The sequence below is a fragment of the Ovis canadensis genome, chromosome 3 (assembly GCF_042477335.2).
Source record: "Ovis canadensis isolate MfBH-ARS-UI-01 breed Bighorn chromosome 3, ARS-UI_OviCan_v2, whole genome shotgun sequence".
Lineage (NCBI taxonomy): Eukaryota > Metazoa > Chordata > Mammalia > Artiodactyla > Bovidae > Ovis > Ovis canadensis.
Genome location: NC_091247.1, coordinates 147,618,639 through 147,637,473, shown reverse-complemented (window position 1 = coordinate 147,637,473; position 18,835 = coordinate 147,618,639). Strand labels below are relative to the sequence as shown.

General features: G+C 37.5%; 1 protein-coding gene across 4 annotated transcripts in view; it reads right to left on the bottom strand.

The window, feature by feature from the left end:
* NELL2 (neural EGFL like 2) overlaps positions 1 to 18,835 on the bottom strand; it is a 403,600-nt gene that overhangs the window by 198,019 nt on the left and 186,746 nt on the right. For all 4 annotated transcript variants that reach the window (XM_069584515.1, XM_069584513.1, XM_069584512.1 and 1 more), the window contains one exon: positions 17,712 to 17,840. In XM_069584515.1, the coding sequence (XP_069440616.1) occupies positions 17,712 to 17,840 (129 nt within the window). The remainder of the gene's footprint in view (positions 1 to 17,711; positions 17,841 to 18,835) is intronic.

Here is an 18,835-nt window from a genome sequence, read left to right as displayed (position 1 = left end):
CGCAGGCAAAAATAAAAGCCTTGTTTCTATGCACACAGGGTTGCTCCAGTCATGTCCAACTCTTTGCAACCCTGCAGACTGTGGCCTGCCAGGTTTCTCCAGGCAAGAATACTGGAGCATGTTGGCCAATACTGGGTGACGTACTCTTCTAGAGCACTATATTTCCTGCTTCTCTAGCCGCCAACTCCCCTGAGTACCTGGTGCTGCCAGAACCCCTGCAACCCAAGAAGCTGCACCACCTCCCCACCTGGCCTTCACAGGGGCAAACCCAAGTCCTCCCGGGCAGCCTCAGGAGCAAACCCCAGTGGACGATCCACATACAGAGGTGGAAATAAAACAATTGAAACCCAGGGGCAGTGTGGCTAAAGAAGACGACCCAAAACCTTCCCACCAGCTGTACAAGCTGCAGATTAAATCCACACGATCAACTAGGTAGACTTTGTGTCTATGGAATATATAAAAGGACACTGAAAGCTCCCACAAAAGAAAACACAGTAGTTCTGAAGGCTATGGACATTGGAAGCAAGTACACACAGGAGTAGGACCAGATTAAAATCTGAGCTTCCCCCACAGCAGGTCCAGAGACCAGCACAGTGTTGGAGGGCATCCTAGGGAGGTGAGATGGACTCCCAGCAAGGAAAAGATAAGCTTTTGAGCTTTTTTTCCCCCTCTTTTCTTAATTTTAATTTTTTAAACAGTATTATTTTTTCTACATGTATTCATTTGTTTGCCTTTCCTACTGTTCTTTTCCCCTTGCAGTTAATCTTTACTGTATATAAATCTTCTTCATCTACCTCTGTTTAACTTTGCATATCCTTTCTGTCTTTTCTTTCTTTCTTTTCCTCTCAACAAATTTCTTAAGTTTCTTTTTCACTGCTTTAATCACCACTTGGCACCTTGCTTCAGTTTTGTTTTCCAGTTTGTGCTTTAGTTAGTTTTGTTCTTAACTGGTAATTATAATTTTTGATTTCCTTTGTTTGCTTGGTCAATCTACTGCACTTTATTTTTGTTGGACTGTTTTGACTTTGTTTATGGGTGAATATGTATATGTGTATATTCCATTATTATTTGGCTGATTTTGTAACTGCCATTTGCCTGGGGTTCCTCTTTAGATTCTCACTTTGGGGTATTTGTTTTAATCTCACTTAATGCCATAACAAACCACTTGTGGAATCTTCTTTACTGACTAGAGATCAAGCCCTGAGCCTTTGAAGTGAGAGCACTGACTCCAAGACCCTTGACTACCAGAGAACTAATGCTAGGGAGTATCAAATAGTGAGAACTCACACAAAGGAAATTGCTTGAATACAAGACCCAGCATCACACAACCACCAGTAGCACCCTGTGCAGGACACCTCATCTAAGCAACAAACAAAACAAAAAAACAAACCCAATCATCAGCAGACAGGATTACCACCTCACTCGGCCTTGCCCATCAGAGGAAAAACAAACAAAAAATACTCAGCACAAATCTCACCCCATATGAAGCTTACACAAACCACTGGACCAGCCTTAGGAAGGCAGAAACTAAAAGGAAGAAAGAATTCAACTTTGAAGACTGGGGAAAGGCAACCTCAAGCACAGTAAGTTAAAAAAAATTAATAATGAAAAGGCAGAGAAATACTACACAAATGGAGGAACAAACTAGAAATAGAAGTCCAAGTAAATGAAGAAATAGGCAAACTACCTGAAAAGAAATTTAGAATAATGATAGTAAAGATGATCAAAAACCTTGAAAACAAATGGAGAAAATGCAAGAATCAATTAACAAAGAACTATAAGAATTAACAAATAAACATACAGAGACAAACAATACAATTACTGAAATTAAAAATACTCTGGAAGGAATCAATAGCAGAATATCTGAAGCAGAAGAACGAATCAATCAGTGACCTGGAAGATAAAATGATGGAAATAACTTCTGAAGAGCAGAATAAAGTAAAAAGAATGAAAAAAACTGAGGATTGTCTCAGAGACTCCTAGGACAATATCAAACACACCAACATTCAAATTATAAGAATTCCAAAAGATGAATTTCTTTTTTCTGAAAGAGTATGAGAAAATTTTTGAAAAGATTATAGTTGAAAATTTCCCCAACATGGAAAAGGAAATCGTCAATCAAATCCAAGAGGCACAAAGAGTCTCATGTAGGATAAACCCAAGGAGAAACAAACCAAGGCACATACTAATCAAACTAACAAAGACTAAATACAAAGAAAGAATATTAAAAGCAGCAAGGGAAAAGCAACAAGTAACAAAGAAGGGGAACCCCATATGCTTAACAGTTGATCTTTCAGCAGAAACTCTCTAGAAGGAAATGCAGGATATATTTAAAGTACTGAAAGGGAAAAATCTACAACCAAAATTACTGTACCTGGCAAAGATCTGACTAAAAATTGATGAAGAAATAAAAAGCTTTTTCAGACAAGCGAGAGTTAAGAGAATTCAGTACCACCAATCAGCTTTACAACAAATGTTAAAAGCACTTAAGATAAAGAAGAAAGGAAGGCAGAAAAGAAGGAAGGAGGAAAGGAAGGGAGAGAAGAAGTAGGAAAGACAGAGTAAGAGAGGGAGGGAGGGAGTGGTAAGGCAGGAAGGAATTAAACAGTTCTCCCAGTGTCTTCTGGTGTGGATTATCAGTTTCTCTAATGCCAACAAGCTGCTTTTCAGATGGACTAAGATTTTTTTTCCTGTTCAGAAACTTTCAATTTTTAAAGCCAGTTAACTGCTTTATATTTTTTATTTTTTTAAATAAATTTATTTATTTTAATTGGAGGTTAATTACTTTATAATACTGTATTGGTTTTGCCATACATCAACATGAATCCACCACAGGTATACATGTGCTCCCCATCCTGAACCCCCCTCCCTCCTCCCTCCCTGTACCATCCCTCTGGGTCATCTCAGTGCACCAGCCCCAAGCATCCAGTATCATGCATCCAACCTGGACTGGCGATTCATTTCATATATGATATTATACATGTTTCAATGCCATTCTCCCAAATCACTCCACCCTCTCCCTCTCCCACAGAGTCCAAAAGACTGTTATATACATCTGTGTCTCTTTTGCTGTCTCACATACAGGGTTATCATCACCATCTTTCTAAATTCCATATATATGCATTAGTATACTGTATTGGTGTTTTTCTTTCTGGCTTACTTCACTCTGTATAATAGGCTCCAGTTTCATCCACCTCATTAGAACTGATTCAAATGTTTTCCTTTTAATGGCTGAGTAATATTCCATTGTGTATATGTACCACAGCTTTCTTATCCATTCATCTGCTGATGGACATCTAGGTTGCTTCCATGTCCTGGCTATTATAAACAGTGCTGCGATGAATATTGGGGTACGTGTGTCTCTTTCAATTCTGGTTTCCTCCGTGTGTATGCCCAGCAGTGGGATTAAAAAAAGGACTTTCTGCAGAAAATATCTTTATGGTATTCTTACCCATAAAAATAACAATTAGATTAGGTATCTAATAAGTAATTCAAAAGTAGCAAAAGTTTAAAAGCACCGAATTTGAAGACAGCTGACATGAATTTGGACCCTAGGCTTACTGTTTGCTATCTAAATAACTGTTTGCTATCTAAATAACTCATTTTATTTCCAAGATCTTCAGTTTTCTCAATCACAAAACAAGAGATTATAATAATCCCTGCATCATAGGACTGCTAGATGAAATAAATTGTTGTATATGGAAAGCTTTCTAAATGTTTCTAAACAACAATATGGTTATTAGTTGTTCTTTTTGTTTTTTTATATTTTGCCTACTGACAAATAATATAGGAAGAAAAAAGAAGACAACAGAGAAAAGATAGAGAAATTGCATGTTTTCATTTAAGATTTATGCTCACATTACTTTGTACATGGGCTACAGTTCACTGAAATGCATAAATAAAAATAAAATGGAAAAGTTAGAATGAATTAAAAAGATGGAAATAGGGTGAGAGGAGACAGTGTTTCTTTTGATGTGACAGGTTAAAAAAAAAAACACAGGTATTTGAACTGGATATCTAATTATAATAGTTTATGTTTGAGGTGTGCCATGACTGGCACATAGCAAATGCTAACCAATGTTTATTAAGATTCTAATCTTCATGTTCATGTAAGTCAAGTGGAATTTATTTAAGCAACTTCTGCATGCCAAACATTTGATGTTCAAGTCCGTTGGTTTGCAAATTATAGCTAGTATTCAAATCATAGGTGAAAACAGAGGATTCAGTAAAAGCAATGGTAGATATGGGAAATTTTCTGGGATTTGTGGTCCTTCAAGTATGCATGCCATTCCTTTCCTTGCACTACTCAAAATAATTCTTAAAGGAAACTACATAACAATTTAAAACAACTGAATCAATTCTAGCTATAAAAAGCCTACAAGACAATTGGACTTTCTTATATTGTTAATAAGTTCAATACTTTTCTTGATTAATTCTTTAGTGATAAAGTAGCCTAAAGGTGGGGCTTCCCAGGTGGCGCTAGTGGTAAAGAACCACCTGCCAATGTAGGAAACCATAAGAGATGTGGGTTTGATCCCTGAATCAGGAAGATCCGCTGGAGAACGTGGTAACCCATTCCAGAATTCTCGTCTGGACAATCCCACGGACAGAAGAGCCTGGCAGGCTACAGTCTGTAGGGTCTCAAAGAGTTGGACACTACTGCAGGGACTTTGCATGTATGCTGCCTTTCAAAGGTGCCCGTCTGTTCAGCATATCTAGGTATTTCAAACCACCAATAAACAAATATTTCTTAAACTCTAAATTGCTGACTCCATTTAGAAGTTTTAGAGAATTCAAGAAAAATAAACAGTCGGTGATCACAAAACACTTACAGATGGTAGAAATATATACAAATGCACATGTATGAACGAATGATATATGAATCCCTTGACAATTAACATGGCATATAATAAAGTATATTACAACTGGATAACTGGATATAAATCAGTTAAGAACAAGGTATTAATTTCTTCAGTCAGATAAAATAAAAAATAGATTGAGAAATTAAATCCATGTACACATAGTTCATCCAAAGAACAAATAAAAATTAAGCAAACAGTGTAAACAGTGTCAGACTTTATGTTTTTTTGGCTCCAAAATCACTGCAGATGGTGACTGCAGCCATGAAATTAAAAGATGCTTACTCCTTGGAAGAAAAGTTATGACCAATCTAGATAACATATTCAAAAGCAGAGACATTACTTCACCAATGTAGGTCCTTCTAGTCAAGGCTATGGTTTTTCCAGTGGTCATGTATGGATGCGAGAGTTGGACTGTGCAGAAAGCTGAGAGCCGAAGAATTGATGGTTTTGAGCTGTGGTGTTGAAGAAGACACCTGAGAGTCCCTTGGACTGCAAGGAGATCCAACCAGTCCATTCTGAAGGAGATCAGCCCTGGGATTTCTTTGGAAGGAATGATGCTAAAGCTGAAACTCCAGTACTTTGGCCACCTCATGCGAAGAGTTGACTCATTGGAAAAGACTTTGATGCTGAGAGGGATTGGGGGCAGGAGGAAAAGGGAACAACAGAGGATGAGATGGCTGCATGGCATCACCGACTCAATGGACATGGGTTTGAGTGAACTCCGGGAGTTGGTGATGGACTTGGAGGCCTGGCGTGCTGCGACTCATGGGGTCACAAGGAGTCAGACACGACTGAGCGACAGAACTGACTGACTGAACTGACTGACTGACTGAAGCACTCTAGAACAATTAAATTAGACCAAAAAGAAACAGGTGTGTCTGTCACATTGTATTAGTTTTCTAGGGCTAGTATAATAAAGCATCACAAACAGGTAGCTTAAGTGGCAGAGATTTATTGTCTCATAATTTTATAGCCCAACATTCCAAAATCAAGATTTCAGAGGTTTGGTTCTTTCTTAGGGCTGAGAAGGACAATTTGCTTCATGCTCCTCACCTTGCTTCTGGAACTTTTCTGGAATTTTTGGTGCTGCTTGGCTTGTCGGTGCATCAACCAATGTCTGCCTGTATGTTTATATGACAGTATTCCTGTGTGTCCATGCCAAAATTTCTTCACTTTATAAGGACAATAGCCAAATTGGAGTAGGGTCCCACAACTTTCCAGTATGACTTCATCTAAACTAGTCATTTGCAACAGCCCTATGTCCAAATAAATTCCCATCCTGAGGTACTACAGGTTAGGACTTTAACATAGGAATTTTTGAGAGGCACAAGTCAACCCATAACACAGATAAAACATCATGAGCAAAGAAAAAGATGAAAATAGTGGAAGTGACTTGCTATGGATTAATGGATAAAAAGCTATGTAGGACCAGGCAACAGAAAGTTTGGATATCTTGGCAAAGGAGTTAGGGCTTGATGTGTTGAGCAATAAGAAGGCACATGGGCTCTCAAGTAGAAGAAATGGGTTTTGTAAGTCTTAATGGTCCTGGTTGGGTAGGAGAGAGAGACACTAGAGAGAGAATGACTAAATAGAAGGTAACATGAATTTTAAAAAAAATTATATCTGGCATGAGCAGTCAGAATGAAAGAGATAAGATGAATATGAGAAAAACTGGCCCATTAGCAAGGGGTTATTCTTTTAGAGGGTTCAGATTTTCTATATTTTCATCAATTTGAAGAAATATTTCACAAGCTTCCATTCATTAATATGACATCAATTGCCAATTTTGGTAAATATGTGTGATATGCAGCCATATACATGACTCATCTATGCAGAAGTGTTTTCCTGTTCCTAGCATAATGCCAAAAGCTTGGATAGAAACAATACCAGCAAATTTAAGACGTATGGTAAACAAAAATAAGCTGCTTCATCATAATGCACTACTGGGCTGACCAAGCTGTAATCCCTGGCACTAATTATGCACCGAAGAGAGAAACTTACCAAATAAATGACTTCTGAAGACAGTATCTAAAATTGAATGTCAAGATGGTCCTAAAGTAGTACTTAATAATATAATGTCAAGAGAAAGTATAGTCAAACATCAAAAGTTCCCACAATTTTCAATTTAAAGTGAAAACAGGTAGCAAAGAATCATTCTGAAAAACACAATGTCCAACATAATTTTGGCAAATCTATAGATTATATGTATTGACAAGAGACAAAATGAAGAGGAAAGTTCTAAAAAAAATTCGGTAACAGTCTACAAGGAATGAAGGACACTGAATGGATGAAGATGGATAAATAATTTTTAAAAGAGAAATATGATAAACATATGGTTCATAAGAAATATAAAATAGGGCAATATGCTCTCAGGTATTTTAGATCTTTAATATATAAAAGATGGACAAGCCATCTAGTCATAAAATCTTAATTCAAGCCATGTTTATAAATATCTAAGGAATTGCAAAACTCTTTCAAAAACAAGAAGCTTCCCTGGCAGCTCAGCTGGCAGAATCTGTCTACAATGCACGAAACTGGAGTTCAATTCCTGGGTCAGGAAGTAACCCTAGAGAAGAGTAGACTACCCAATCCAGTATTCTTGGGCTTCCCTGGTGGCTCAGATGGTAAGGAATCCACCTGCAATATGGGAGACCTGGATTCAATCCCTGCGTTGGGAAGATCCCCTGAAGGAGGGCGTGGCAACCAACTCCAGTATTCTTGCTTGGAGAATCCCCATGGACAGAGGAGCGTGGTGGGCTGTAGTCCATGAAGAGTCAAACATGACTGAGAAGCTAAGCACAGCACATCATCTGCATGGCTGAGACACTGGGGGTTGGGGTAGACAGCACAGAAAAGGAAAAAACAGAGTGGGAAAGAATCACCCTTCCTTAGCCCCACTGCCCCTTAAACTATTGCTCTCTCTTTCTTCTTTCTTTCATAAGCAAACATCTGGGATATGTTCTCTTCCTTCATCATATCCATTTTTTCCCATTATGCAATATTGAACATACTCTAAACTGGCTTTTTTCATCACCATTGCAGCAAAATCTCCATGCCTGATTCATAGGGTTGCAAAGAGTCGGACACGACTAAGCTACTGAACTGAACTGAACTGAACTGAACTGATGTCCTCAGGAGCATTCATAAAGTTCAGCACCAAGGACGGTGTTCAGTCTTCATCCTTCTTCATCCATCTTCATCCTTCATCCATCTTCAATCTCTCAGAACATTCTACTTTATTGAAATACTGTCTTTACCTTGGTTTCTGTGACACCACCTCTTCTTCTCTCCCTCATCTTCAGTCATGAAAATTTTCTGTCTCCATTACCAAATCTTCTTTATAAAATGCTCAAATACTGGTTTTTTTTTCAAAACTCTCTAGGTAATTTCTACCATTTCCTCAACTACTATTTATATGCCAAAAAATTCCAAATACTATGTATAATTTAACCTTCTCTGAACTCCACAATGAACCATAATTCAACTGGTACTCTCCTGTCCCTCAGGCACAATAACCTGACATGATGATTTTTCTACCAAACACTTGCCTATTTTCAGGCCAGAAAATTGAGTATCAACCTTGAAACCTCTCTACTCATTATTTACTATCACCAATTAATTAACAGGACTGCTTTATCTCACAAACACTCAAATACACCCATATCTCCATCTCTGTTTTTACTGCAAGCCACTGCTGTCTTCCATCCACTGGTTTCCCACATCCAGTCTTACCCTTATTCAGCCTGAAGCAGAAGTAATTATCTAAAACACCACTGTGACCAGGGCATTCCTCTGCATAAAACTTTTCCTTGATTCTCTCTTGTTCTTAGCAGAAAACCTGTAGTCTACTGTGCCCTTCAAGGGTCTGCTTCCCATTATTGACCTCATCAGGCCTCTTCCTGTTCTCTGCCTTCCTTCATTTATTACGAAGTACTCCTTTTTACCTTAAGGCCTTTAGCCATGGTGATTCCCCCTCTTTCCAACTTACTTATGTCCATAACTGATTTTTACTTAGTCTTCACACATCAGAGAAAAGCTTTTATTCAAGCATGACCACCCACCCAGATCAGAAACCCTGTTAATTTATTTTTCTTTCAGGCCACTTGCCACATATATAATTAAATGCTGTTTGGTGCAGTGATCTTCATTGCCTGAGAGAATATCAGTCAGGTGTTCCTTATTTACTGCTTTATCTCTAGGCTAGACTGGGACAAATAAGTATTCAATAAATATTTGTCAAATGAATAAATGAATAAATTTTAACAGTGATATATTAACCCTGATCAAAAAAAATATAGTAAGAATAAATAATCTCAGTTAGTTATATTATTAAAACAGGTCCACAGTTCAGTTGCTCAGATTAAGCAAATAAAATTTATTTTACTTAAAACTTGTCACATGTTTATTTGTGTGGCAACTCTAATTTCTTAGAGAACAAGGATTCTATAAGACCAGCTGATAGATAACAGGCACAGCTGCAGAAAAAAATGTTAAAAGCTACTTCTAGTGGGTTAAAATATCCTTAGTGGGATACCCCTGGCTCCACAGGCAGCAATAATGGGAGGAAGCCCACCCAGCAGGAGGAACCAGTTCGAAGATCCCCAGCTCCTGCATTCCAGCCATGCCAGAACTCACCCTCCAACAGTGGCAAGCAGCCTTGGCATAGGGCAGGAACTAGCAGCTGACTGGGCAGGGGGCCAGCTTTGCCTAAGAGAGTGCCAACAGTTGTTGCTTTGTCACAACAAAACGCCCAAGGCAATCCACATAGGGGGGCACTCCTAGAACAAAACTGGCCTACCTAATATTTAGAAATAAACACAGAGAATTAGGCAAAATAAGGAAACAGCTGAATATATTCCAAAGGAACAAGACAAAACCCCAGAAGAATTATATGAAGTGGAGATAACTGTCTACCCAGAAAGAGTTCAAAGTAATGATTATAAAGATGATCAATGAACTCAGGAGAAGAATGGATGAACACAGTTAAAAGGTTAGTAAAGAGCTAGAGAATATGAAGAGGAACTAAACAAAGCTGAAGAGTACAATAACTGAAATAAAAAATGCATTAGAATCTAGGGATATACAGTATATTAGATGATGCAGAGGAATAGATCAGTGAACTGGAAGACAGAGTAGAGGAAATTACACAAACTGAAGAGAAAGAATTTTTTTTAAACTGAGGATAGTTTAAGAGAATTCTAGGACAACATCAAGTGTACTAACATTTGCATTTTAGGGGTTATGGAGTCCCAAACAAGATAAACTCAAAGAGGTCCACAAAAAGACACTTTATAAATACAATGGCAAAAGTTACAGATAAAGAGAGAAACTTAACAGCAGTAAGCTACTAGTTACAAATAAAGGAACTTCCACAAGAGCACGTGCTGACTTTCCAGCAGAAACTTTGCAGGCCACAAGGGAATGGCACAATGCATTCCAACTGATAAGGGAAGACATCTACAACCAAGAATACTCTACTTAGCAAGGCTATCAAGCAAAAGCTAAAATGCCTCACCACGACCAAATTGGTTTTACAAGAAATGTTAAAGAGACTACCCTAAGCAGAAAAGATTACACAACTAGAAATACATTAATTATTTTTAAAAAGTCTCTTTAATAAAGGCAAATATGCAATAAAGGCAGTATATCACCACTGATAAATTTAATATAAAGGTTAAAAGACAAAAATAGTAAACCAATCTATAGCCACTAAAGTATTTAAGGGATAGACAAAATAAAAGATGGAAAATGCAATGTCAAAAAACAGGGTGCAAAGAGTAAAAATGAAGGGTTCTTAAAATGTGTTCATGCTTAAGAGATCAACCTAAAATAATATATATACATACATATATACTGTTATATTTCAATCTCATGAAAACCACAAATCAAAAATCTCTAATAGATCGACACATTCAAAAAGAAAGAATCCAAAGATAGTCATCAAATCACAAGGAAAGAGGGCAAAAATAGAAAAACAATAAAGAACAAGAAAAATAGCTGGAAAACAGTTTTTAAAATGTCAATAAGTATATACTCATTAAAAACAACATTAAATGCAAATGGCCTAAGTGCTCCAATCTAAAGTCATAGAGTGGCTAAGTGTATAAAAAAGTAAGACTCGTATATATGAATGCCTATAAGACTCACTTCAGATTTAAAGTCACACACAGACTGAAAGTGAAGGGATAGAAAAGTATTCTATGCAAACAAAAACACAAAGCTGGGGTAGCAGTATTTGATAAGGCAAAATAGACTTTAAACCAAAGACTATAACAACAAACAAGAAGGAAATCACTTAATGTCCACATGCTGCTGCTGCTGTTGCTAAGCGACCCCACAGACAGCAGCCCACCAGGCTCCCCCGTCCTTGGGATTCTCCAAGCAAGAACACTGGAGTGGGTTGCCATTTCCTTCTCCAATGCATGAAACTGAAAAGTGAAAGTGAAATCGCTCAGTTGTGTCCGACTCCTTGTGACCCCCTAGACTGCAGCCTACCAGGCTCCTCCATCCATGGGATTTTCAAGGCAAGAGTACTGGAGTGGGTTGCCATTGCCTTCTCTGTAATGTCCACATAGTAGGCCACTAGACAAATCTCAGATTAAATTTAAGAAGACTAAAACCATATCAAGCAACTTTTCCAACCAAAGGGTCTGAGATTAGAAATCAACAAGAAAAAAACTGGAAAATATACAAGCTCATGAAGGCGAGAAAAAAAAATTAAAACAAAGAAAAAAAATGCCTAGAGACAAATAAAAGTAGAAATACAACAGTTCAAAATCTATGGACCCAGCAAGAGCAGCTCTAAGAGAGAAGTTTATAGCAATACAAGCTTACCCCAGGAAATAAGAAAAATCTCAAATAAACAACCTAACCTTATACCTAAAGGAACTAGAGAAAGAACAAACCAAAGCACAAAACAGCCACTAGATCAATGGAACAAAAGAGAAAGCCCAGAAATAAAACCATACGTATATGGTCAATTTATCTATGAATAAAGAGGCAAGAATGTAGAAAAAGGAAAGATAGCCTCTTCAATACATGTTGCTGGGAAAATTGGACAGCTAAATGTTGAAGAATCAAACCAGGCAATAGTAAATCCCCTACATATGAATCTTCAAGTTACAAGCTTTCAAAGAGGCAAATGTGCATTCACTTGTCCAATCATGTTGCTGGTTCATGTGTTTGGTGTAACATTGTCACATGCATGCATCCTCTATAGCTGGTTGTGCCTTTGTGAACTTTACTATACAATACTGCATAAAATACAGTAGTACAATATTTTTATTGCAATCCAAGGACGTCCAGGAGCAAGCATAAAACAGCAGTGATGTAGCTGGTACTGCTAAGAAGCACCCAGTGATAACAATGGAAACAGAAGTGAAAATAATTGAGAGAGCAGTGTGACAAGAGGAAGAAGCAACTGAAGAAACAAAGAGACCCATGATGCAGGAAATGGCAAGGAGATTTTCTTTATTCCAGGAGACACTGTTAGTTTTTGAGGCACAGGGACAGATGTAGAAAAGTACATGAAGATGGGGAGGGAGGTGAGAGGGGGGTTCAGGATGGGGAACACATGTACCCCCGTGGCAGATTCATGTTGATGTATGGCAAAACCAATACAATACTGTAAAGTAATTAGCCTCCAATTAAAATAAATAAATTTATATTAAAAAAAAAGATAAGTACATGAAGGCTGGAACAACCATTCATGATACAATCCAATGGTACTTATGACCAGAAAAAAAGAGCTACTACCTAGACATCACTGGATCATTTATTCGAGAGGACAGATAAAACTGAATCCAGCAAGGAACCAGAGCCTGTGCCAGCAATGTCAGGCATGAGTGAAGTTGCAGCTTGCCCTCTGTCTCCTATTGCTGATGATCCTTCAGCTCTACCATCTCCCACCTCCTCTCCCTTCTCCACTCATTAACTCCTCTTTCCTGTTCACTCGATACCAGTCGCTGTATGCCAGCTGTTGTACTGTACTTTTCAGGGTACTGCACTGTGAGGTTACAGATGTTGTCTTTATTTTTTGTATTTGTATTTTTATGTATTGTTTGTGTGAAAAGTATCATAAACCTATTACAGTACAGTACTATATAGCCAATTGTGTTAGTTGGGTACCTAGGCTAACTATGTTGGAATTATGAACAAATTTGACTTATAAACATGCTCTTGAAATGAAACTTGTCCATATGTAGGGAACTTATTGTACTTTGTCATACCATATGCCAAATAAACTCAAAATGGATTGAAGATTTAAATGAAATACCTGAAACGATAAAATTCCCAGAAGAAAATATAGACAGTACACTCTGTGACATTAGTCTTCAAAATTTTTTGGATCTATCTCCTTATGTAAGAGAAAGAAAAGCAAAAAAACAGAAATGGGAATAGGAAATGAAAAAATAGAAATGGGAGTGCATCAAGCTAAAAAGATTTTGCAGAGCAAAGGAAACAATCAACAAAACAAAGAACCTACTTAGTGGGAAAAGATAGTTGCAAATAACATATCTAATGAGGGGCTAATATCCAAAACATATAAAAACTCATAACAACATCAAGAAAATTAATAACCTTATTAAAAATGGGCAAAAGATTGGAATATATATTTTTCTAACAAAGACATACAGATGACCAAGACACATATGAAAAGATGTTCAGTGTCACTAGTCATCAGGGAAATGCAAGTCAAAGCAACAATGAGATATCATGTTATCCCTGTTAAAATGGCTATCATCAAGAAGACAAAATATAGTGTTGGTGAGGGTGTGGATAAAAGGGAATAGTGTGTGCACTATTGGTGAAAATCAAAATTGGTAAAGTTAATATGGATGACAGTATGGAGAGTCCTCAAAAAATTAAAAACAGAACTACCATAAAATCCAGTGATTCTACTTTTGGGTTTTTCTTCAAAGAAAACAAAAACACTAATTATATAAGATACATATACTCCTATGTTCACTGTACATTATTCAAAATAGCTGAGATACAGAAGCATTCTAAGTGCCCATCAACAGATGAAAGGATATAGAAAATGTGGTGTGTATATATATATATGTATATAAATATTGTGGTATGTACATATATACACAATGGAGTATCACTCTGCCATAAAAAAGATGAGATTTTCCGTTGCTGAGAAGATTAATGGATCAAAAGGGTATTATGCTAACTGAAATAAATCAGACAAAGAAACAGACCTCCTATATGATTTCACTTATATAGCAAATCTAAAAAAAGAAAACAAATGAACAAATATAGCCAAACAGAAACAAACTCACATATACAGAGAATGAGTAGGTGTCAGAAAGGAAGCATGTTGGTGGATGAGTGAAATAGATGAGGGATATTTAGAGGTACAAACCTCCAGTTATAAAATAAATAAGTTTTGGGATATAACGTACAACATAGGTAATATAGTCAATAATATCATAATAACTTTGTGTTGTGACAGATGGTAACTAGATTTATGATGGTGATTGTTTTATAATGTATCAAAACATCAAATTACTATGTTGTACATCTGAAACTAACAGAAAATATAAGTAAATTATATTTCAATAAAAAATTCTTAGCAACAACAAAGTGCAAAGAAAATCAAATTTGATCAGAATACTAAGGAACCTGTTAACATGAATAACAAAAGCTATACTAGAAATATTCATGTATAAAAAATTCAAGATTCTTATAATAAACTAACAAGTTTTCCCATCATTTTCTTAACTTGTGAAGATTACTTCCTTAAATGAAAAATGAATAATGTGAGGAAGTTTACAAACCATTTTTCAGTATGATCCATTCAGAATGGAAAAGAGCTGCCATTTTGTGCTACAGATAAACATGTAGATAAAAACAGTGATATAGTCTTTACAATTAAATTTTTAATAGCTTGTATTGATAAATAATTTAATAAAAATTTCTGGCTTCTTCCCTTGAGTTCTTTCCTGTCTCAGTAAATGGCAACATCATCCATTTGTTGCTCAAAATCCTTGACTCCCATTCATTACTCTTTAATTCTCCTCCATAGCAAACTATCTGCAAGTATTGTTGGCTCTGCCTCTAAAACATATATGAATATACTCCTTTTTCTCTCTCTTGTACTAAGTCACTCAGTCATGTCTGACTCTTTGTGGGCCCATGGACTGTAGCCCACCAGGCTCCTTTGTCCGTGAGGATTCTCCAGGCAAGAATATGGAGTGGGTTGCCATGCCCTCCTCCAGATTATCTTCCCATCCCAGAGACTGAACCCAGGTCTCCCACATTGCAGGCGGATTCTTTACCAACTGAGCCCCTAGGGAAGCCTAAAAATTTTTTGGCTGCACCTCACAGCATGTGAGATCTTAGTTTCTCAACCAGGTATTAAATCTGTGCCTCCTGCGGTGGAAGCATGGAATCTTAACCACTGTACTTAATTTAGGCAACTTAGCTTAGACTTCTTCAGAGCCTTCCAACTAGTCTTCCTGTTTACACTTCTGTTCTTTTAAGTACATCTAACCCCACAGTTCATCTAACACATTACAGTCAGAGCTATCTTTTTTGATACAAGTCTGTGCATATCACTTCTCTCCTAGATGAATCTAAAATACTTACAAGCATCCCTACATTACCTGGCCCCTACTTAATTCTCCAATTGCATCTTAATTGACTCATCTGTTTCATCACATTATCCTGCTTTCTGTTTCTAGAACATCTAAGCTATTACCACTTATGGTCTACTTACTATTCCTTCTAGTTGGAATGCCCTGTTTCAGATCTTTCTGTGTTATTTCCTGATCCTCAAATCTCAAGTCAACTGGCAATCCCCTGCCAACTCCAGACCCAGAGGCTTTCCTTGACCATCTCATCTAAATTAGTCCCCAATCAATTTCTATCACATCATCCTGTTTAACTTTCTTCCTATTGCTTATTACTATATTAAATTACCTTTCTCTACTTCTAAGTTACCTACTTATTCTCTGTCTTCTCCCTCAAATATAAGCTCCTAAGCACAGAAAACTTAGCAGTCTTATTCATCATTTATCTTATCAGTCTTATTCACTGTTTTCTAGGCACCCAGAGACTAGAAAACTGCTTGGTACACAGTAGGTGCTCACTAAATATTTATTAGAAGAGTAAATACACTTAATGACAACAAAAAAGAAGCAGCTCAAAACATAAATAATTATAAGATCAAGAAAAAAGAGGTACCATATGAGTTTATATCGTGATTTCATATTACACATATTAACAATTTAAGTGGAATGCATTACATATCAGAGGTCTCAAATATTAATGAAAAACACATTACTAAGTACGTTTAAATTCATTTTTAATATTAAAAACTTTCAAAATTAGGAATTTTACATGAATCTGCATATGAATGGGGAAGGGAAACTACATATGTCTTTGTGCTTTGGCAAAAATGGAATGGTCTCTTTAGGTCTGAATTAGAAGCATTTAAAGGAATATGCTAGTGGGAATGGTCAATTTAAAAAGTGAATACCAATTATTAAGGCAGAGAAAAATCTATTGAAAACTAAGAGAAACAACAGAAATTGAACTCATTGGAAAAGACCCTGATGCTGGGAAAGATTGATGGCAGAAGGCAACGACAAAGGATGAGATGGTTGGGTGACATCACCAACTCAATGGACGTGAATTTGAGCGAACTCCAGGAGACTAAGGACAGGGAAGGCTAGCAAGCTGCAGCCACAAAAAGTCAGACACAACTTACTGACTGAACAGGGCCAAAAAATCATTATATAACTAAACATGATCTCTAGGGACTGATGGCACTGATCCTAAACATTTGGAAAGGGTAAGACCAGAGGCTTCCAAGTGCCCAAATACCACCACACTACTGTTCTTACCTGCAAACCCACTAGCTAGTCACACAATTAATGAAATGATTCAAATATGTGCCTTAGGGAAGTTACATATTACTCAGTTCAGTTCAGTCACTCAGTCGTGTTCAACTCTTTGTGACCCCATGAACCGCAGCACGCCAGGCCTCCCTGTCCATCACCAACTCCCAGAGTCCACCCAAACCCATGTCCACTGAGCTGGTGATGCCATCCAACCATCTCATCCCCTGTCGTCCTCTTCTCCTCCTACCCTCAATCTTTCCCAACATCAGGGTCTTTTCCAATGAGTCAGCTCTTCATATCAGGTGGTCAAAGTATTAGACTTTCAGTTTCAACATCAGTCCTTCCAATGAACACCCAGGACTGATCTCCTTCTACACCTCTTGTAATTCTAGGGTCTTCACGAATAGTCAAAGCTGCAGTATTTGTGGACGCCCAGGCCTTCTCACTGTATTTGGACTCTTTCAACGAGGCAACAAACTACCTGAGATATTTGTCAAGGATTTAAAATAACTAGGAAACTGTTTATTCCATTGAAGCTATTTACTAAATATGACACAGCGTGAATACAACCTCTGAGATTACTGACAGTAGCAAAACAAAAATGGTGTGGGCACTTCATCTTCCTGTTAATTGACTGTCTTTGTTATACAACATTGCCTGCAAAAATCTGACTACAATCCTAACGGCAAGCCACAGTAATCATGTCAATATGTGAACTATCTGAATATCTAATTATAAAAAAAGAAGGCAATTTCACAGTGGAAGCATTGTCCTAATTCAAGAAACCCAGCCATATTAACTTATTAGTCTGACATAGCAGAAAGATGAAAAACTTTAATTTGAAAGATAATTATTTTTAGCTGACTAATAAGCTTCAAATTAAATTCACTGCTTTTAATGGGCCTATCAATTTGACAACCTGGGAAATTAATAAATTTTGCATGCAGTAATTCTAGGAAATTTATACAGCCAAGCTATACTTCATTACAAGGCTTACCTTCACAGTAGGCATTGTCTTCTCGAAGAGCCCTAAAACCATCTCGACAGCTACAAACAGCTCTGTCATTCAGATTTCTGCAGACAGAATTCTCCATGCAGTTATGCCTTTCAGAGCAAAAGTCATAACCTACAGGAAAAAAGAAATTATTATGGTAAATGAACTCATAACAAAGCAAAAACATTTGTCTCTTAATATCTTTCTTTTATTTAGAAGCCATATTTTCCTGCATGATTATGTTGATATCTTCATCCAATGTTTATAGAACCACATGTTATATGTAATAAAAAGTTTTTTTAGTGTATTTAACTCAATTAAGAGTTAACTGGAGGAGGTCACCATTAACCCCACCTGAACTTACACAAGACTAGGAAAGCAGAGTGTTGAAGGGTGCAAACAGAACCTTGTGCACACCAGGACCCAGGAGAAAGGAGCAGTGACTCCACAGAAGACTGACCCAGACTTACCTGTGAGTGTCCAGGAGTCTCCGCATGGGTCAGCAGTGGCCTGCTGCAGGATTGGGGGCACTAAGTGCAGCTGTGCCTGCACGGGACCTTTTGAAGGAGGTCACCATTATCTGCATTGCCTCCACCATAGTTTGATCTCAGGTCAAACAACAGCAAGGGAACAAAGCCCCGCCCATTAACAGAAAATTGAATTAAAGATTTACTGAGCATGACCCTGCCCATCAGAACCAAACCCAGTTAGTCTCTCCCATTAGGAAGTTCTCATAACCCTCTTATCCTTACCCATCAGAGGGCATACAGAATGAAAACCACAATCACAGAAAGCTAATCAACCTGATCACATGAACCACAGACTTGTCTAACTCAATGAAACTATGAGCCAGCCTGTAGGGCCACCCAAGACAGAAAGATCATGGTGGAGAGTTCTGACAAAACATGGTCCACTGGAGAAGGGAACAGCAAACCACTTCAGGATTTTTGCCTTGAGAACCCCATGAGCAGCATGAAAAGGCAAAAAGATAGCACACTGAAAGATGAACTTCCCTGGGGCACCCAATATGCTACTGGATATCAGTTCAGTTTTTCAGTCGCTCAGTTGTGTCCTACTCTTTGCAGCCCCATGAATTGCAGCATGCCAGGCCTCCCTGTCCATCACTA